The 16,357-nt window shown below is 40.7% G+C and overlaps 1 protein-coding gene across 1 annotated transcript; it reads right to left on the bottom strand.

Moving 5' to 3' along the window:
• Positions 1-297: 297 nt before the first annotated feature.
• Positions 298-15,482, bottom strand: CCDC201 (coiled-coil domain containing 201). The gene is made up of 4 exons (XM_077157439.1): positions 15,339-15,482; positions 15,081-15,176; positions 2,561-3,034; positions 298-384 (listed from the first exon to the last, which is right to left on the bottom strand). Exons 1-4 carry the CDS (start codon positions 15,480-15,482, stop codon positions 298-300), a joined length of 801 nt encoding a protein of 266 aa, XP_077013554.1.
• Positions 15,483-16,357: the final 875 nt, after the last annotated feature.

Consider the following 16,357-nt stretch of genomic DNA (forward strand, 5'->3'; position numbering starts at 1 on the left):
TGAGTTCATGTGTAGAGACTGGCTGTAAGAAGATGCAGGGTTCAAATCCAGCCCAGCGTCTTTTCACCAAGTAACATGGCAGCAGAATCTCACCTCCTAGCTCCCCACCTTTCCCCTTGGCCTCAGCAAGGCACCTCCGAGAACCACATTTACCATCTGAGGGACAAAGTCTCTGTGGGGACGGTGGGAGGCAGAGAGTGGACCCCACATTGAGGCGGGACCCTGGACAAGCCCTGAAAAGGGACTATTGTCTTTGGAAGATTAAGCAGGCAGAGGCAGAGGGCCTGCGGTGAGCTCTCACTCATCCTGGATGGTTAGTTCATGCTGCGTGGCCTCTTCAATATCCCAAAGCAGCCGGATTTCCCATTGCCTCACCCTCTCCATCTGTTGGAAGGAAAGGCATTTCTGAGAAGAGCCTGCCCGAGAGGATCAGTTACCTCTACTAGGTTTACGCTCTTCCCCTGCAGAGCAAGCTCTTCCCCCATGCTGCAGGCCTTCAGATGAAGGTGGCACTCAGAGACTCCCGTGGCTGACTCTCCACCACAATCCAGAAGGTTTCAAGTGAACAGGCCACCCTCCCTCTCTGATCCCTAACCTGAGCCCCCAGCTGTCCAGAGGGCCCAAGCCTCATTCTGAGGACAAAGACTGTAGAAGGATTGGAAGGAGGTCTGCTCCTCCCTGACCCCAGAGGCATGGAGAGCAGACAGGGAGGTGAAAAGGAACAGAGGTAGCAGGACAGGCAGGTACCCGCAGCACGGGGCCCACACAGGACACGTCCCTGCAGACAGGACATCTTCATAGTTTAGCTTCCAGGCAACAATTATCTCCCTCCGGAAAGTACCTCATGACAGCTGCAGAAAGAGAGAAATGAAGACCTCCTCTTTATCTCCCAGACAGCTTGGGGAAGCAAGTGACCTCTGCTATTTCAACAGGAGCCAAGATAGTGCTCCCTGGAGGGATTGCAAGTGGTTTGGAAGATTGAGACGGAAAGCTAACAAATATAATTATAGTTCCTGACTCATTTTCTAAATACTTTCTAACTTCCTGATTTATTGTAATGTGGCCAGAAGCAAATACCTATAACTGTTGCAGCTCAATGAACTGTAACCCAGATGCTTTGTTTCTTTAATGTCAATGCTATATTTTGAAACTGTGTAATCTTTACCCTTTAACTGGACAGTAAGAAGACAACCAGTGACTGGCCCTGCTTCTGTCCCCTTATTTCACAACCATGCAGTCTGGTGCCCTTGCACATAGCCCCCTGAAGTCTGGGGCTCCTGCACGTAGCCTTCTTCATGATTATTCATGAAGTGACTTAAGTCAGCCCAGAACTGACCCCTCTGCTCACAATCCTAAGGCTGCCTGCCTGCCTTTGTTTGAACGCCATTAAACACTGAAAGTTTCTCCCATTCAAGGAGACACATTCTGTCTCATAAGCCTTCTTTGTTTATTAATAAACTCTTTCTCTTCTCAAAATTCCAGTGTGTGCTGATTGATTCTGTGTACATGAGAGGAGGACTTAACTTTTGGGCTTGTGTGACAAAATGGCTCTGGTTTAGGGATTGGGGCTGGATCCCAGGGCAGACCAGAGGGGGTCAGGCTGCCCCAGTTCTCCCATCCCCTGACAGAGGGGCCTCTCTCTCTCCCCTCAGCTTCAACAGCTGTTTACCAGTCAACAAATCACCACCATCGGGTATTACCTGCTACTGGGGTAGCCCTTGTATGGGCATTCTCCTTGAATCCCAGTAACTTTGTAAGGGAAGCACCATCTCCAATCAGCAGGTGAAGGAAACAGGCTCAGAGGGGCAAATGTAGGTGTTACAAGCAATGTCCTGTTCTGCCGATTCCCCTGCATGGGGAGGACTTAGGAGCCCTGATAATGGAAGCTGGGGGCAATCTCCTCCCAAACATAAGCTCTGCAGAAGGGGCTCCAGGGAGCCATTCCCAACCAGACACCAGAAAATCCAGGACTTCTTCTAGAACATTTAACAACCCTCCTCAAACAGCTCAAAACAGAAATGGGAGCAGTCAGCAGACCCATGGAAGGCATATTTCCATTACCAACAATCTTCTTTGATTATTTATGTACTGGAAATCATTTGGGACCTCGCCTGCCATGTCAACATTTCCACTAAGACCCCAAAAAGAGTCATGATATGGACTCTTTTGGGCGAAAGATCAACCCCAGAGAGTGGCCTGACCCCATGGCCCAGTTTACCTGGATGGCAAACCAGTTCCCGGGAACCCACCTCCTAGACAGGGGGATAAAGGCAGGACATGGGGACTAAAGTCAGGAGGAGGGGTTGGTTGCTCACAGCCTGTGTCTGAGTCCCATGTGATCCCAAATAAGCCATCTAACCTTCACCCTCTTTACTTAATCTGCAAAATGGGGGTGCATTAGAACATCATACACTGGGGTACATATGATATGCTCAGCAACTCTCAACAGACTGGTACCTTCTCAGTCCCCATCAGCATGTGCCCTCCTAATCGAAAAGGCAGCCTCTTGGGGGCCTGGGGTATGGGCCCAAGCTCCAGAGGGGCTGGGAAGCAGACTTACCATGGCTGCCATCTTCTTTGGGTCTCTCCTTCTCCTCTCAGCTGTGTTTGGAATCCCAGGCAATCCCATGTTCCTTGGCAAGCGCCGCACTTGGAGACCCTCTTCCTTCTGCTGCTGCTCAGCTGAGGTGGATGTGGCAGGTGGTCCTTCCCCAGGAGGTGAGACCTCCAAGTCAGGCTCTACCTGGGCACTGGACTCCTCAGAGGCCGAGACAGTAGAAAGCCTCTTTTTTCTGAAGGTAGCCTTGATGCTCACCCCGCTCAGCTGGGATGGGATGTCCTGAAGAGCATTTGCAGGCACCGGGGAGCCCCCAGACGGGCCCCCTTCACTTAGGGAGGAAATATCCCCCAGGGGCCGTAAGCTGTGGCTCAAGGTACCTTCTTCGGGGGTGCTGTGTTTTATGAGCTTTAACGTGGAAGCCTTTCTTATGACCAAAGAAGAGTCCTCATCCTCAGATGGGCTCAATCCAGGAATCTGTGAAGGAAAAGCACAGAGGTCACAGTTCCACAAGAAGGTGTAGCAAGCTCTCCTGGGCACACACGACTTGTTCTCGTGTAATTGTAACCACTGCCAGGGTGGAGGGAAGGGAGTTGGCGACACTGAGCTGCAGTCATGACAGACACTCAATTCAATCATGGGGCTCAGGGCAAGCCCATGTTCCATCTCTGCTTGTCTTCTCATCGCCATGGTCATTGTCATCTTCATCTGTCAAAATTTTAGGCATCGTCAAAACTGCATTTGCTTTTGAAGGAAAGCATTGAAGAACAGATTATTTTTTATTAAAAATAAATTCAAGGAAGATACTGCAAACTTTTATTTGAATTAAATCATCTTAATTCTTAAGCTATAGGGTTTTAAAAAAATTGTAGACAAATGTTGCAGTTTTTGTAGACAGAAAAGTTAATTGGTGATGGGCAGGCAGGCTTATGCGGAGTGCTAGGAGGAAGTGACGTGTAATCTACTTGGAAAAATTTTAACATTCAAATCCCAAGGCCAGTTGTGGATTGTGGCCATTCAACCATGGCTAATTTTTTTCCTTCAAAGTAAAGTCTTGATGAAGACGTTAATACTCCTGCTACTCACTGCCTTTTGTTTTTTTCAGCTATTGACAGACTACACTTAGCAAATATATCTGTTTTCATCATAAGGTGTGTGTCTCTGCAGTGTTCCCGAGGAATTTTCCATTTCAAAACAATCTGATAGCAGATTAAGGAAGGCAATTGCTTTTCGTAATGATCTCTCATTGGGTCATCTATGTCTATAAAATAGGTTAATTTACACTGCTAACTAGCACTGCAGGGAATATAGCCAATTTAAAACCAGTTGCAGCAACTTTCAAAGTAATAATCTGTTTTCCATTGTACATGTAGTGACATAAACTCATTCATGCACTTAATTTTTGGTAACAGAGTAACAGATGTCAGTTATAGGCAATGCCATCCAAAACTGTAAAGGGAAGCCACTGTCACACAGGCTATAGGAGGAACTAGATCTCGTCCAAAAGATTAAAACTTTAAAAATGGAGCAATACTGACATTTCCTGATGGCTGCTCAGGTGGTGTGGATGGCAATTGCTTCAACAGAGCCAGCCATCAAGAGAACCCAGAATCTACATAAGTAAAATTAAAGAAAAAAAGACATAAGCACCATGACAACAGGGCGCGTCTTTCAAAAGTGAAAGTGTAATGATTATTAATTTAAAAGTTCCCATATTAGTCAGGGTTCTCTAGAGAAACAGAACCAACAGTAGAGATCTTTAAATATGAGATTTATAAAGGTGGCTTATGCAACCGTGGGAACAGAAGAGTCCATAATCCATAGGGCAGGCTGTACAGTTGGCAGCTCCAATGAAGGGTCTGGATGAACTCCACAGGAGAGGCTTACTGGATGATACAGCAGTGAGAGTCTCTCTTCCAACATAGAAGACACTCAGTTGATTGGATTATCTCATTGGTGGTAGATGTCCATTAGTTGATCCTGGATGTAATCAGCTACAGATGCAATCAACTGACCGATGATTTAGAATACCAGCCTCCTAGTTAACTGACCAGCCATGAAATATCCTTGCAGCAAAGCCAGGCCAGGCTTGCCTGCCAGACAACTGGGTATAATCACTTGGCCAGTTTGACATCAGAACCTAACCATTACAGTGCTTATTTTCTCAAGACTGTCTTCTGCCATGGGAATGAGCTCGAGAATACTACAGCTTTGTTTTCTTTGACTTGTTGCTACATATTTGTGCATCTGATCCTTTTTTTTGTGTGTGAAATACAACTGAAGAGCATATTTATGTTGAAATGATTAAAAACTAAACTTTTCTTAGACTAACAACAAAAAACAATGCTTACATTGCTTTAGACAGGAGTCTAATTAGAAAAATTGATCCAAAGTACTAGGAACGTGTATCAGTTATCACTTGCTTCATAGCAAATTACTTCAAAACTTAGTGGCTTAACAGAATCACCTGTTATCTCAAAGTTTCTGTGATTGGCTTGCTGGGCAATTATGTCTCAAGGGTCTCTCTCAAGGTTGCCACCAAAGCTTGCCTGGCAAGTTGGTCCTGGCTGTTGGCAGAAAGCCTCAGTTCCTTTGTGTCCTCCTGACATGGTCACCAGCTTCCTCCAGAGTTAAGCACTCTAAGAGAGCACAATGTGAAAGATACATGTCTTTTATAACCTGGCCTCAATAGTTACACACTTGCATTTCCTCAACATTCCACTAGTTGTATGGGTCAGCCCAATTCAGTATGGGAGGGGAACTATATGAAGGCATGAATGCCAGGAGGTGAGCTTCACCAAGGGCCATCTTGGAGGCTGGCTATCTAGAAAGAATATTTACTCTCAAGCTTACAGAGAAGTTGGAGTCCACTGCCCTGTGGTGCCCCTCTTTATATAAAGCCTCTGACACCCCCCTCATGTCTTCAGAGTGCAGATGATTAGACACAGAATGAAAAGCATTCCAAGTCATTGCAGCTGAGCCATGTATCTTTCCGAGCTCTGTGTAATGGTTTCTACATCAGCATCTCCCACAGGCCTGCAACGGTCAGAGATGCAGGGAAAGGGGCTGCCATGGTCAAACCCTGCCTTCATTGTCTGTGTTCTCCTTGTTGAATTCAAACGATACAGGGATAAACTAGTAAGAACAAACAGTCAACCTCAGCCCCTTCCTGATCCTAGTCCATGTAGGTAGATTGTGTTAGCAATTTGTTACATGTCTCTCTAGCACTTCTCCATATATACAACTATAAAATAATGTTTTGTATGCAAAGAAGAAAACTCACATTCACATTTACATAAAAGGAATCACGATACAGGGTTGTATCATTTTTCACTTATGGGTGTTTTCCGAAACTACTGACTTTTTTTGAATAAAGCATTTAAAATAGATTTGAATATAGTATAATGACTTAGCATAAATAGATTTGAATATAGTATAATGACTTAGTATAAAAGCAGAGTTATTTATTTTGTCTCCCACATGGACCTTAGAAATGGGATGAGACAGAAAAGGTCTGAAAATGTATCTGGAGAGAGTTTTCAAGGAAACATTAATTCAGTGTAGTGTGCAGGAACTTTAAAAATCTGTTCTCACTTATTTCTTACCCCATTCTTAGGAAGGAAATACGATGACTACGAGGTATATAACTGTGGGGAAACTGCAACCCAGATTGGCCGGATGATCTGAAGCAGGTAGGTGGCAGCGACAAGATCTGAACCAGGGTTGGTGAAATTTGGGCCTGTCACCGTTCCACAGGACAGATGCCTGCCAATTGGACTTTTAAATGCCAAAATCACAGAACCCTCAGCAGAAAATAATGACTAAGATCCATCTTCTTTTGGGGTGGGCAATTGGTCATGACCATTTACATAGCATCTATTCCGTAGCTCTTGGAGTACTTTTTAATCTTATTTCCTTTAGCAAAATCCTAAGAAACTGATTGTCAACTCCAAATAACTTGGGAAATAGGGTTTACTCTAGAGAATGAGTCAGGGTCAGAAAATGCCAATCTGTTTTCCAAAGCAGCTGCAACACCAGCAATATATTAAGAGTTCTAATGGCTCCAAATCCACACCAGTGTTTGCTGTTGTTGGTTTTTAATTTCTTTTTAATTTCAGCTTCCAAAAAGTCTGTTGTCATATCTCACTGTGGTTTTAATTTGTATTTCTGTATGAGTAATGATATTGAGCACATGCTATCTCTCTTCATTGGTGATGTAGTTGTTCAAATTTTTGTTCATTTAAAAAATTGGATTGATTTCTTATTGTTGAGGTTTAGAATCCTTTGTATATTATCTGAGCTTTTGTCAGACACATGGTTTGCAAATAACTTTTACCAACTTGTGAACTGGCTTCTCATTCTCATTACAGGGTCTTTTGCAAAGCAAAAGTTTTTAATTTTAATAATGTACAACTTATCATTTTTCTTCTATGGATAATGCAACTGGTTTTATATCAAGGACTTTTTGCCTATCCCAAGGTCAGGAAGAGTCTCTTGTTTTCTTCTAAAAGTTTTATAGATTTACTTTTACAGGTCAACCAATGTTCCATTCTGGGTTCATTTTTATTTAGAGTATGAGATACACAATCAGGCTCATACTGTTACATATAGATATCTAGTTGCTCCAGTACCATTTGCTGAAAAGACTACCCTTTTTTTACTGAATTGCCTTTGCATCTTTATAAAAAGTCAATTGACCATCTTTGTATGGGTCTATTTATGGACTCCCTATCCAACTGATTTATGTGTCTCTAATTTCATCAGTACTACATTATCTTGATTAATATAGCCTTATACCAAGTCTTGAAATCAGATAGTATAAGTTGTCCAACTCTGTAATTAATTTTCAAAATTATTTTGGCTGTTCTAGTTCCTTTGCCATTCCATATAAATGTAAGAATCAGTTTGTCCATGTCTATAGAAAATCCTGTTGGGATTTTTATTGGGTTGCACTGGATCTATAGAAAAATTTGAGAAGATCTCACATTTTATCAATATTATGTTTTCCAATCTATGAACATGGTTATCATGCTCTCTAGTTATTTACTTCTGTCTTCATTTCTTTCATCACTGCTTCATACAATGGGATGATACCTATCATGTACATACTTTTTTTTTTAGATTTATACCTAAGTATTTCACTTTTTTGGTGCTATTTTAAGCAGCACCCTTTTTAAAATTGCGAATTCCAAAATGTTTAATGCTTGTACACAGATTGTTTCAGTTTGTTAAAGACTGCTGGAATCCAATATACCAGAAATGGATTGGCTTTTATAAAGGGTATTTATTAAGCTACAAGTTTACAGTTCTAAGGCCATAACAACGTCTAAACTAAGGATCCAAGGAAAGATACCTTAACTCTAGAAAGGCTGATAGGTTCGGAATACCTCTGTCATCTGGGAAGGCACGTGGCTGGCGTCTGCTGGTCCTCTGGCTTTGTGTTTCAAAAGCTTCCGGCTTCTGAAGCCAATGGTTTCCTCTCTAAGCATCTTCACTTAGCTCCTCTGGGACACAGCTCTGGGTTCTGGCTTGCTTAGCCTCTCATGGGAAGGCATATGGCAATGTCTACTGGGCTCTCCACCTCCAAACGACCATGTCTAGGCATCTGCTCTCTCTGTTGGCACTCCAAACATCTCCAAATGTCTGCATCTCTGTCAGCTCTGAAGCAACTGTGTTTTGCCCCAAATGTCTTCCATTTTAAAGGACTCCAGAAAAGTAATCAAGACCCACCTTGAATGGGCGGAGTCACATCTCCATCTAATCAAAATGTCACACCCACAACTGAGTGGCTCAATCTCCATGGAAACAATCTATTCAAAGGTTTCCATCTTACAATATTGAAACAGGATTAAAGGACATGGCTTTTCTGGGGTACACAGCACTTTCAAACCAGCACCTAGACATATAACTGATTTTTGTAGACTGTTCTTTTATCACGCAACCTTGCTAAACACACTTATTCTTTGTGAAGGTTTATTTGTAGACTTATTTTCTCATTCTCCTATCTTCTCCCTACATAATCATGCCTTTTATGAATTGTGTGTTTTTTTTCCCTTTCTATATAACTTTTATGCATTTTATTTCTTCCTGTCTTACTGTACTTGCTAGGACTTCCACTATGAGATTGAATACATGTAGTGAGAAAGAATATTTTTTCTCCTTTCCTAATTTTAGAGAGCAAACATTCAGTCTTTTACCAGGATATATGGTATTAGCTGTAGGCTCTTTTTTAAAAGAAGAACTCATGAAAGTCCTTTATCAGGTTAAGGATGTTCTCTTTTGTTCTTACTTTACTGAGAATTTTTATGACAAATGGATAAATGTCTTTAAGGGATCTGGTCCCTTTTATCTAATTTGTCAAATTTGGGGCATAGTCTTATTATTTTAATGCCTGTGGATACTCTAGTAACATTTCATCTTCCATTCTTGATATTGGTCATTTGTGCCTTCTCTCTTTTTCCAATCAGTCTTGTTACAAAATTAACAATTTTATCGATATTCTCAAATAACCAACTTCTGGTTTCATTAACTTTCTCTATAGATTTTTCTATTTTTATTGGTTCTTCTCTTATATTTACATTTTCCTGCCTTCTTGCTTTGGACATAGCTTGCTCTTCTCTTTCTGGTCAGCCTTTCAAGGCTAATACTTGAGACCTTCTTTTTTTACTAATATAAATGTTGAATGCTACAAATTTCCCTCTTAAGCAACACTTTACTTGGTATCCCAATGTTTTGATATTGTGACCTTTACATTTCTCTCAGTTCAAAATATATTTTTAATACCTTTGGGAGTTCCTTTTTGCTCAGTTATTTAGAAGAATTTTGCTTAATTTCCCCGTATTTTGGTATTTTTCCCATTCCCATTCTGTGAGTGGCTAATTTAAATAAATTTTTAGTAGAGAATTTCTTTTGCATGATTTCTATTTTAAACTTATTTGGTTTGGTTTTATATCTCAAAATATAATCATGATGAATATTCTATGTACACTCACAAATAACGGACATTCTGCAGTTGTCAGGTGAAGTGTTCTATAAATGTGAATTAGGTCATCCAATATGTACTGATTTTGTAATTTTTCAATTAGTTAAATTTGAGAACAGTGTTAAGTCTCTAACTATGACTATGAAGATGTTTATTCCTCCTTTCAGTTCTATCAGTTTTTGCTTTATATATTTTGAAATTCTGTTGTGTGCATACAAATTTAGGATTACTATGTCTTCTTGAAGAATTGACTCTTTTATCATTTGTAATACTCTTTCCATCATTAGTAAAAGATCTTAGTCTGAAACTTATTTTGTCTGATATTAATATCAGCTTTTTTTTGAGTTGTGTTCACATGGTATATCTTTTTCATCCTTTTACTTCAAACCTGTCTATGTCTTTAAGTGTGTGGTGCATTACATGTGAGTGACATATGGTTGGGTCTTGCTTTTTTCCTCCAATCTGATAATCTATGACTTTTAATTGGGTTGTTTAGACCACTTACATATAATGTAATTGTTGATACATTTTTAAATGTACCATTTTTCTAGCTATTTTCTATTTCTTCTTTCTGTTCTTTGTTTCCATTTCAAGCTAATTGAACATTTCTATTATTTTTATGAATACCATTACAGAAATTAGGATGCAAAAGGATCTCATTTCCTTTAGAAATTAGATTTTTAAGTCAGCACATAAGATGAAAATCACATTTAGGAACAAAAATATCCTAGATTTAAACAGAGTTTCCACTGAAATTTCCTTAAATCTGTCATGAAGGTAGTATAACTGGATGAGAGTCTGTGTGTCTAGGAAAACTCTAGAGTGTTCCTCTAGTTTCTGAGCAGATCACTATTTGAGCATCAGAAGTGGTTGGCTTGCAGTGAAAGCCATGTTGGACAACATTACATACTCTGTTAGACTCCTAACACTTAGAGGTGAACATATTTATAAGAGGGACGGAGGATCAGATATAGTTTTCACATTTTACGTTTACACCAAGGATGCTAAGGAGAATTACTGCCACTATTTGAACTGTCTCTATTTTATCCACTCTTTATAATTTATCATGTGTTCCATCTCTTCTGTTACTATACAGGCATTAAACTATTAAAACACTCTGTATTAATATGCTATAGTTCTCATACTTTATATATACAATCTATATTATTAATTTATACACTATCTATATTATGGTTACAATGATGTATCAATCATATCTCTTTAGGAGCAGGAATTGAAAGGAAACAAATGCTAAAGATGATTTTTGAGAACAGTTACATTCTAGATGAATTTTTATCCATAATGGTGTTTCTGCCAAAACCAAGGGGAAAAAAAAACTCCAATTTGTGTGTTATAAGAAAGTATTTTAAGTCTAAGGGCATGGCCGCTGCAGGTCCCCGCCCCATGCAGCTACTCTGATGAGGCTAGTTTGGCTCGGTCCCAGCCTGCCTGCACTTAGCATTGGGCTGTTCTCAGTCCCCTCAGTGCTGTGATCACCACAGCCTCCTGAGGCTTGTCCTGAGTATCATTTATGAATGTGTGCCTCCTTCATCAGCTGCAGTCTCCTCAAAGGCAGAGGTGGTCTTGCTCATGTACATGGTATTCTCTGTCCATGACACCCAAATCTGTCTAGGCTGGTCATGACAGGAAAATGAGGACTGCTGCATGGTGTACATCTGGTGCTTGACTATTTTTCGAGGTCATCTCAATGGTGAGGGGATGGGAAGGCAGCTCTTATAACAAAATGTGGGCACAGAGGCCATGGGCCATGAAGAGCTGGTGAAAGGCTGAACCTGGAAAGTTCAGAGACCCCAGGGCCGGCCAAGATACGAGCATACCTGGAGGGGTGGAAGGACTAGAGATCAGCCCGTTCTCTAGGCAGGAGGGAGGACACCTGAAATCTGTGGTAAAAGAACTGCAAGGTGGGACGTATCCCGGGGCAGGAGCTCTAGAACTCACTCAAGTCCCATCCCTTCAGAAAGGAACACAGGTAGGCAAGGGAGATGGTCTTTAGGGAAACCTCGTAGCTTAAGTGAAAAGGGCAAATGCAAATTACCTCCCCCCCCAAATCTCCAGGGATTTTTTTTTTATAAGTTTAGTCAGATGCATTTATGAGTTTGCTCTTTTTTAGCATGTTTCATAATTAAAAGTCAGGGAAATTTAAACTAATAAAAGGAATAGGATAGAAATATTAGACACCATGATTAGGTATAAAAGTAATAACATGAAAAAGACAAGAGCTAGAAACAGAGCAGGTGAAAATGAATATGGTTTCCTCATTCTCCAAGCAGGAGATATATAGAATGTAGTTCTGTCTAGAGCTTTTCTCTATTACTTAGTTAAGGTTTTTAAAAAGCAACAAAGTAAAAACCAGGAATAAAACCAATTAAAATAGGAAGGTTTGAAGGGTTGGAAGAAGTAGAGCTGGCAAAAAAAAGAAATATACTAATTTTAATTATTATTAGGTAATGTAGATCAATAAATGCTGAAAAGAAAGGGAGGAAAAAGTGCTATATGAACTTCCAACTTAAAAATAACCCCTGGAAAAATGAAAACAGATGTGAAACCCTTGAAGTAGAAAAACCCTTAAATTAGAAGGAAAATACTCAATGATAAAGATGATTTACTGAAAGATAAACACACTTCCCCAAGTGTGCTTTTTTGCGTTAAAAAAAAGTTTTTTGCTTTTAAAACAAAACAGAAACAAATATAACTGGAAGATAACAAAACCAAAGATTAAACACATTGGTCCTATGAAGAAAGGCAGAGTAAAGTCACCTATTAAGACTCTTGGAATGGATTAGAAAGCAAAATCCAACTATAATCCTGCATATAAGATGTTTCTGAACAAAATGCTTCAGAGAAAGTTTCAAAGTAGAAATGGATGGGCAAAGCCAATTCCAGGGAAGTACAGATGAAAAAAATATGGAAACTTCAATATTTACATCAGATAAAGTTGAATTCACTGGAAAACACATTAAGCAAAACAGAAACAAACCAAAAACCAAAGCACACTGTGATACAAGATAAAAACCAAAATGCATTTGTGTTATGATTATGTTTGTATCACATAACACACCCTCAACATTTATAAAGCACAAATCCTTGGAAAAATAAGGAGCAACAGAAATAAATAGTTATTGAGACTAATATACCTTTGAAGCCTATATTAGAGCAAACAGGAAAAGAAGAGAAAAGGTCTAACTAGCATAGAAGAGTTCTCTTCTTATCTGGAGGATAAATGGCATTTGTAAAAGGAGACTTTCAATGATTCCACTTCAAATGAGGACTGAAATTTCAGAGTAAAGACATAGGCATGAGGAGAAAGATTGGGATTTTGATAAAAAGAAACTACAAGTTAATACAAGCATGTTTTCTTATAATTAGGAGCTACTTTTAGCTGATCTATTAAAAAAGTGAACTAAGAATCAATCAGTTGATATGCTATTTGATAAAATACTGTTTAATATATTAAAACATACAGATAAAATAATTTGATATTGTTTTACAAAAATATACTCAGAATAAAATATCCAAAAATGCATATGGGAATGTCCTCCAAGAGAGGAGGGTTTTTGAGTAGGAAATGAGTAGCAAAGTAGAAAAGGAATATGAAGTAGAAAGATTTAACCTCTTCCTAGGAGGAGGAAACAGGAAAGAAAAAGTTTATTCCTCTGTTACCTGTCATCCTGACTTATTAGCCATTCAGGAAAGTAAAAATAATAGCAAAGTAAGTTCCCTCCATCTCCCTTACACTAAAATAACCTACCAGGGATTGGAGGTAATTAAAAAGAAAAGAAAAGAAAAACATAGTGACCGATAAAACTAGAAATTTTTTTTAGAAATCTAAAAGTTGGATCCTTAGGTTACACCACTCACCAAGATAACTAACAAATGGATTAAAGATTTACATGTAAAAAGCAAAGCTATAAAAGTATTGAAGGGAAGTAGGAGTGAATCTTCTGTATATTTTACAGTAAGACTTTTCTAACTAGGGGAGTTTTTTTTATTAAAGCCCCGGTCTTTCTCCTTATCCTGTTTACTGCCCCCCCCCCCCCATTTACTTTCAAATTGTGGTCCCTATTTGAAGTAGAATGATTTAAATACTTTTACCAAACACAGAGGTCATAAGAGAAAATGATCATAAATTAGACCAGATAGAAATGTAAAACATAAAAAACTTCGGTAAAGCCAAAAAAAAATTTTTTTTCAATCACTTGCCAAGTCAAAAGATAAAGGCAAACTAGTTCCTATAAGAGATTTTTTAAAGGAGGCTAATCTTCCCAATATTTAGGAGGGAAAAAAATCTACCTAACCAATAAATGCACAAAGGAACTTAACAGAGGGTCCAGAGAAACTGGGCCTACAACACACAGATGCTCAGCTTTATCTTTAGTAATGAAAACACAGATTAAAAGAAAACCAAAGAACCACTGTTTTCATGTATCAGATAGACAAAAATCCAATAGTGTGAACATCTTTAGACAAGGCAGTGAAGAACTCAGACCATCACCTATGGAAAGAATTTAGAAACATTCAAATACCTAAGTGTTTATACCATTTAACACAGCAACTCCCCCTCTAGAAATGTATTCTACAGAAATTCAATTGTATCACTGTAGAAGAAGTCTGAAAACAATCCAAATATTTATCAATATGGACCAGTGAAATAAATTATAATATATCCATTTGAGATACTGTGAGCTGTAAAAAAGAATGCAACTTTTTTTATATATAATAAGGAAATATATAATAAGGAAGTATTTTGAGTACTTTCATGCAAACCGAGGAAAATAAGAATTTAAAGAAATTTTAGAAGAAGAAGAAACAAAAATAGTGTTCACTTTGATGGGAGGAGGGGGCAGAGGTGGCAGAGGTGGCAGGAGTCCCTATATAACTTCATCGTTTTAAACCATAGGAAGGAATGCACTGCACATTGTTCTCGGTTCTATTTTTCTGGCATGGGCAGGCACCAGGAATCAAACCCAGGTCTCCCAGACAGACGGCAAGAATTCTGCCACTAAGCCACCATTGCACTGACCTGTATTATACGTTTTTAAATTAAAAAGACAATCCCTACTTTTCGGATGAAAACGAGTTGGAAGGGTCCCAGTCACCCAAGGTGCAGGGCTGCTAGGAGAAAGAAGAGAAGTGGGGACTGAACCCAGGAGGCACCTCGAGAGTTCAGGCACAAAGGTGGGGTTATAACCTCAGCGACCAGGCAGCTATTCCTGGATTCTGACTATAGGCTGTCTTATTTCACAGCTAGAACAGGGAATCACACTGATATTCTGGGCTGGCCACTCGTCCTTGTCCTCTGAAATCCTCTTCGGTTCCTACGCTTGGTCCTCCCTAACCTACGGCTTCTGGATGGAACTGGGTTTCACTCGAAAGGAAACTGGAGCAAACTGCTGCTTCTAAAATTCTGATCTTGGAGATTCCTGGCAGCATCGCTGCTGAGCAGGCAGATTGGGGGTGGGGCGGTGGGGGTGGAGGAGTGCCAGGTGTTTCTGAGAGCGCTGACTTGGAATCCTCGCTCACGCTCATGAGCCGCCACGTGGGGTCCCAGGAATCAGAAGGGACCAGGAGTTCTCCACACTGGAAGCCAGGCCCAGCAGGAAGCACCGGGGCTCCTGGCTGGGGCCCCCAGAACCTGGGGGTCAGCGCAGGAGAGAATGCAGCAGGGACCAGGTGGGGAGTTCCCAGGGTGGCAGGGCAGGTCCGTGGGTCCTCTCCTGCCAGAGCCCTCCAGGGTCTTGGCCTGGGCGCCACCCCAATCGCTCTTTCCGAACTACTTACCTGTGTTTGTTGCTTCCTCAGCTCCATCCCGGCCGCCAAGAGCAGGTGCAGCTGTGAAAGAGCCCAGAGTTGCGCAGGGCCCACCAGCGGCCAGGGTCCTCCAGATGGCAGCCGGGCTGCGCAGGCCCAGGCTTGAAGGGCCATTCTCACGTTGCGGGCCCCACCTCGAGCTGGTCCTGCGTGCAGGGGCAGGTGCCTCCTGATTTCGAGAAGTGAGGGCTGAGTTGTATGCTGGCTCCCAATCAGCGAACCATCTGCTGATACTTACCACGTGCCAACTGCTGTGCATGCCTTATCAAGGCAATCCAAAGAAAGGGGCAATACCCTGCCCCACCCCCCACCCCCGACTGAAGATGTGAAGCCGCAGAGGTCAAAGGCATTAATGTTTCTAGGATGACATAGAAAGTAGGAAAGCTCCAAAGCTTTCAGCTATTCAGTACTCCTTACCATTCCTTTCTTTAAGGGTTTCCAAGCTTCGGTCCGAGCAGAATTCCCTGGAGGATGCCTTTAAACACCTCGTGCTGGCCTCCAACCCCAATCGCCTGAGATTCCGATTCAGCAGGTCTGGATGGAGCTGAGAATTTGCATTTATAATTGTTCCCAGGTGATTTTGATGTTGCTGGTCTGCTTTGAACTGCTGCATTAATGAGTGGTCTGACTATCATATATTAATGGTAACAATATGGATTAATGTCTTAAGCGTTTTGGGGGGATGGCACTAAATAGAGGGAGAAATCAAGAAAGTAGTAACAGCTGCCAACAGAAGTATGCTGAGTTTAGACCCTTCCTACTAGTTTCCCAAAACCAGGTGAGCAAAGGGTTCATTATCTGCATTTTATTGGAAGGCTGAAGCCCAGAGAGGTGGGGTAGTTCACTAAAGCTTAGTGGTACCGAGCAGAGCCAAAGTGAGAAATCAGAACTGTCTGACCCCAAAATAAGTGCTCTTTGCCTTTACTACCCTTTTTATTACTTTTTTTTTTAATACTGTTTATCTGAACTTTGCCAATAAGTTGCCATTT

This window comes from Tamandua tetradactyla, chromosome 1, assembly GCF_023851605.1.
Source record: "Tamandua tetradactyla isolate mTamTet1 chromosome 1, mTamTet1.pri, whole genome shotgun sequence".
Classification (NCBI taxonomy): Eukaryota; Metazoa; Chordata; class Mammalia; order Pilosa; family Myrmecophagidae; genus Tamandua; species Tamandua tetradactyla.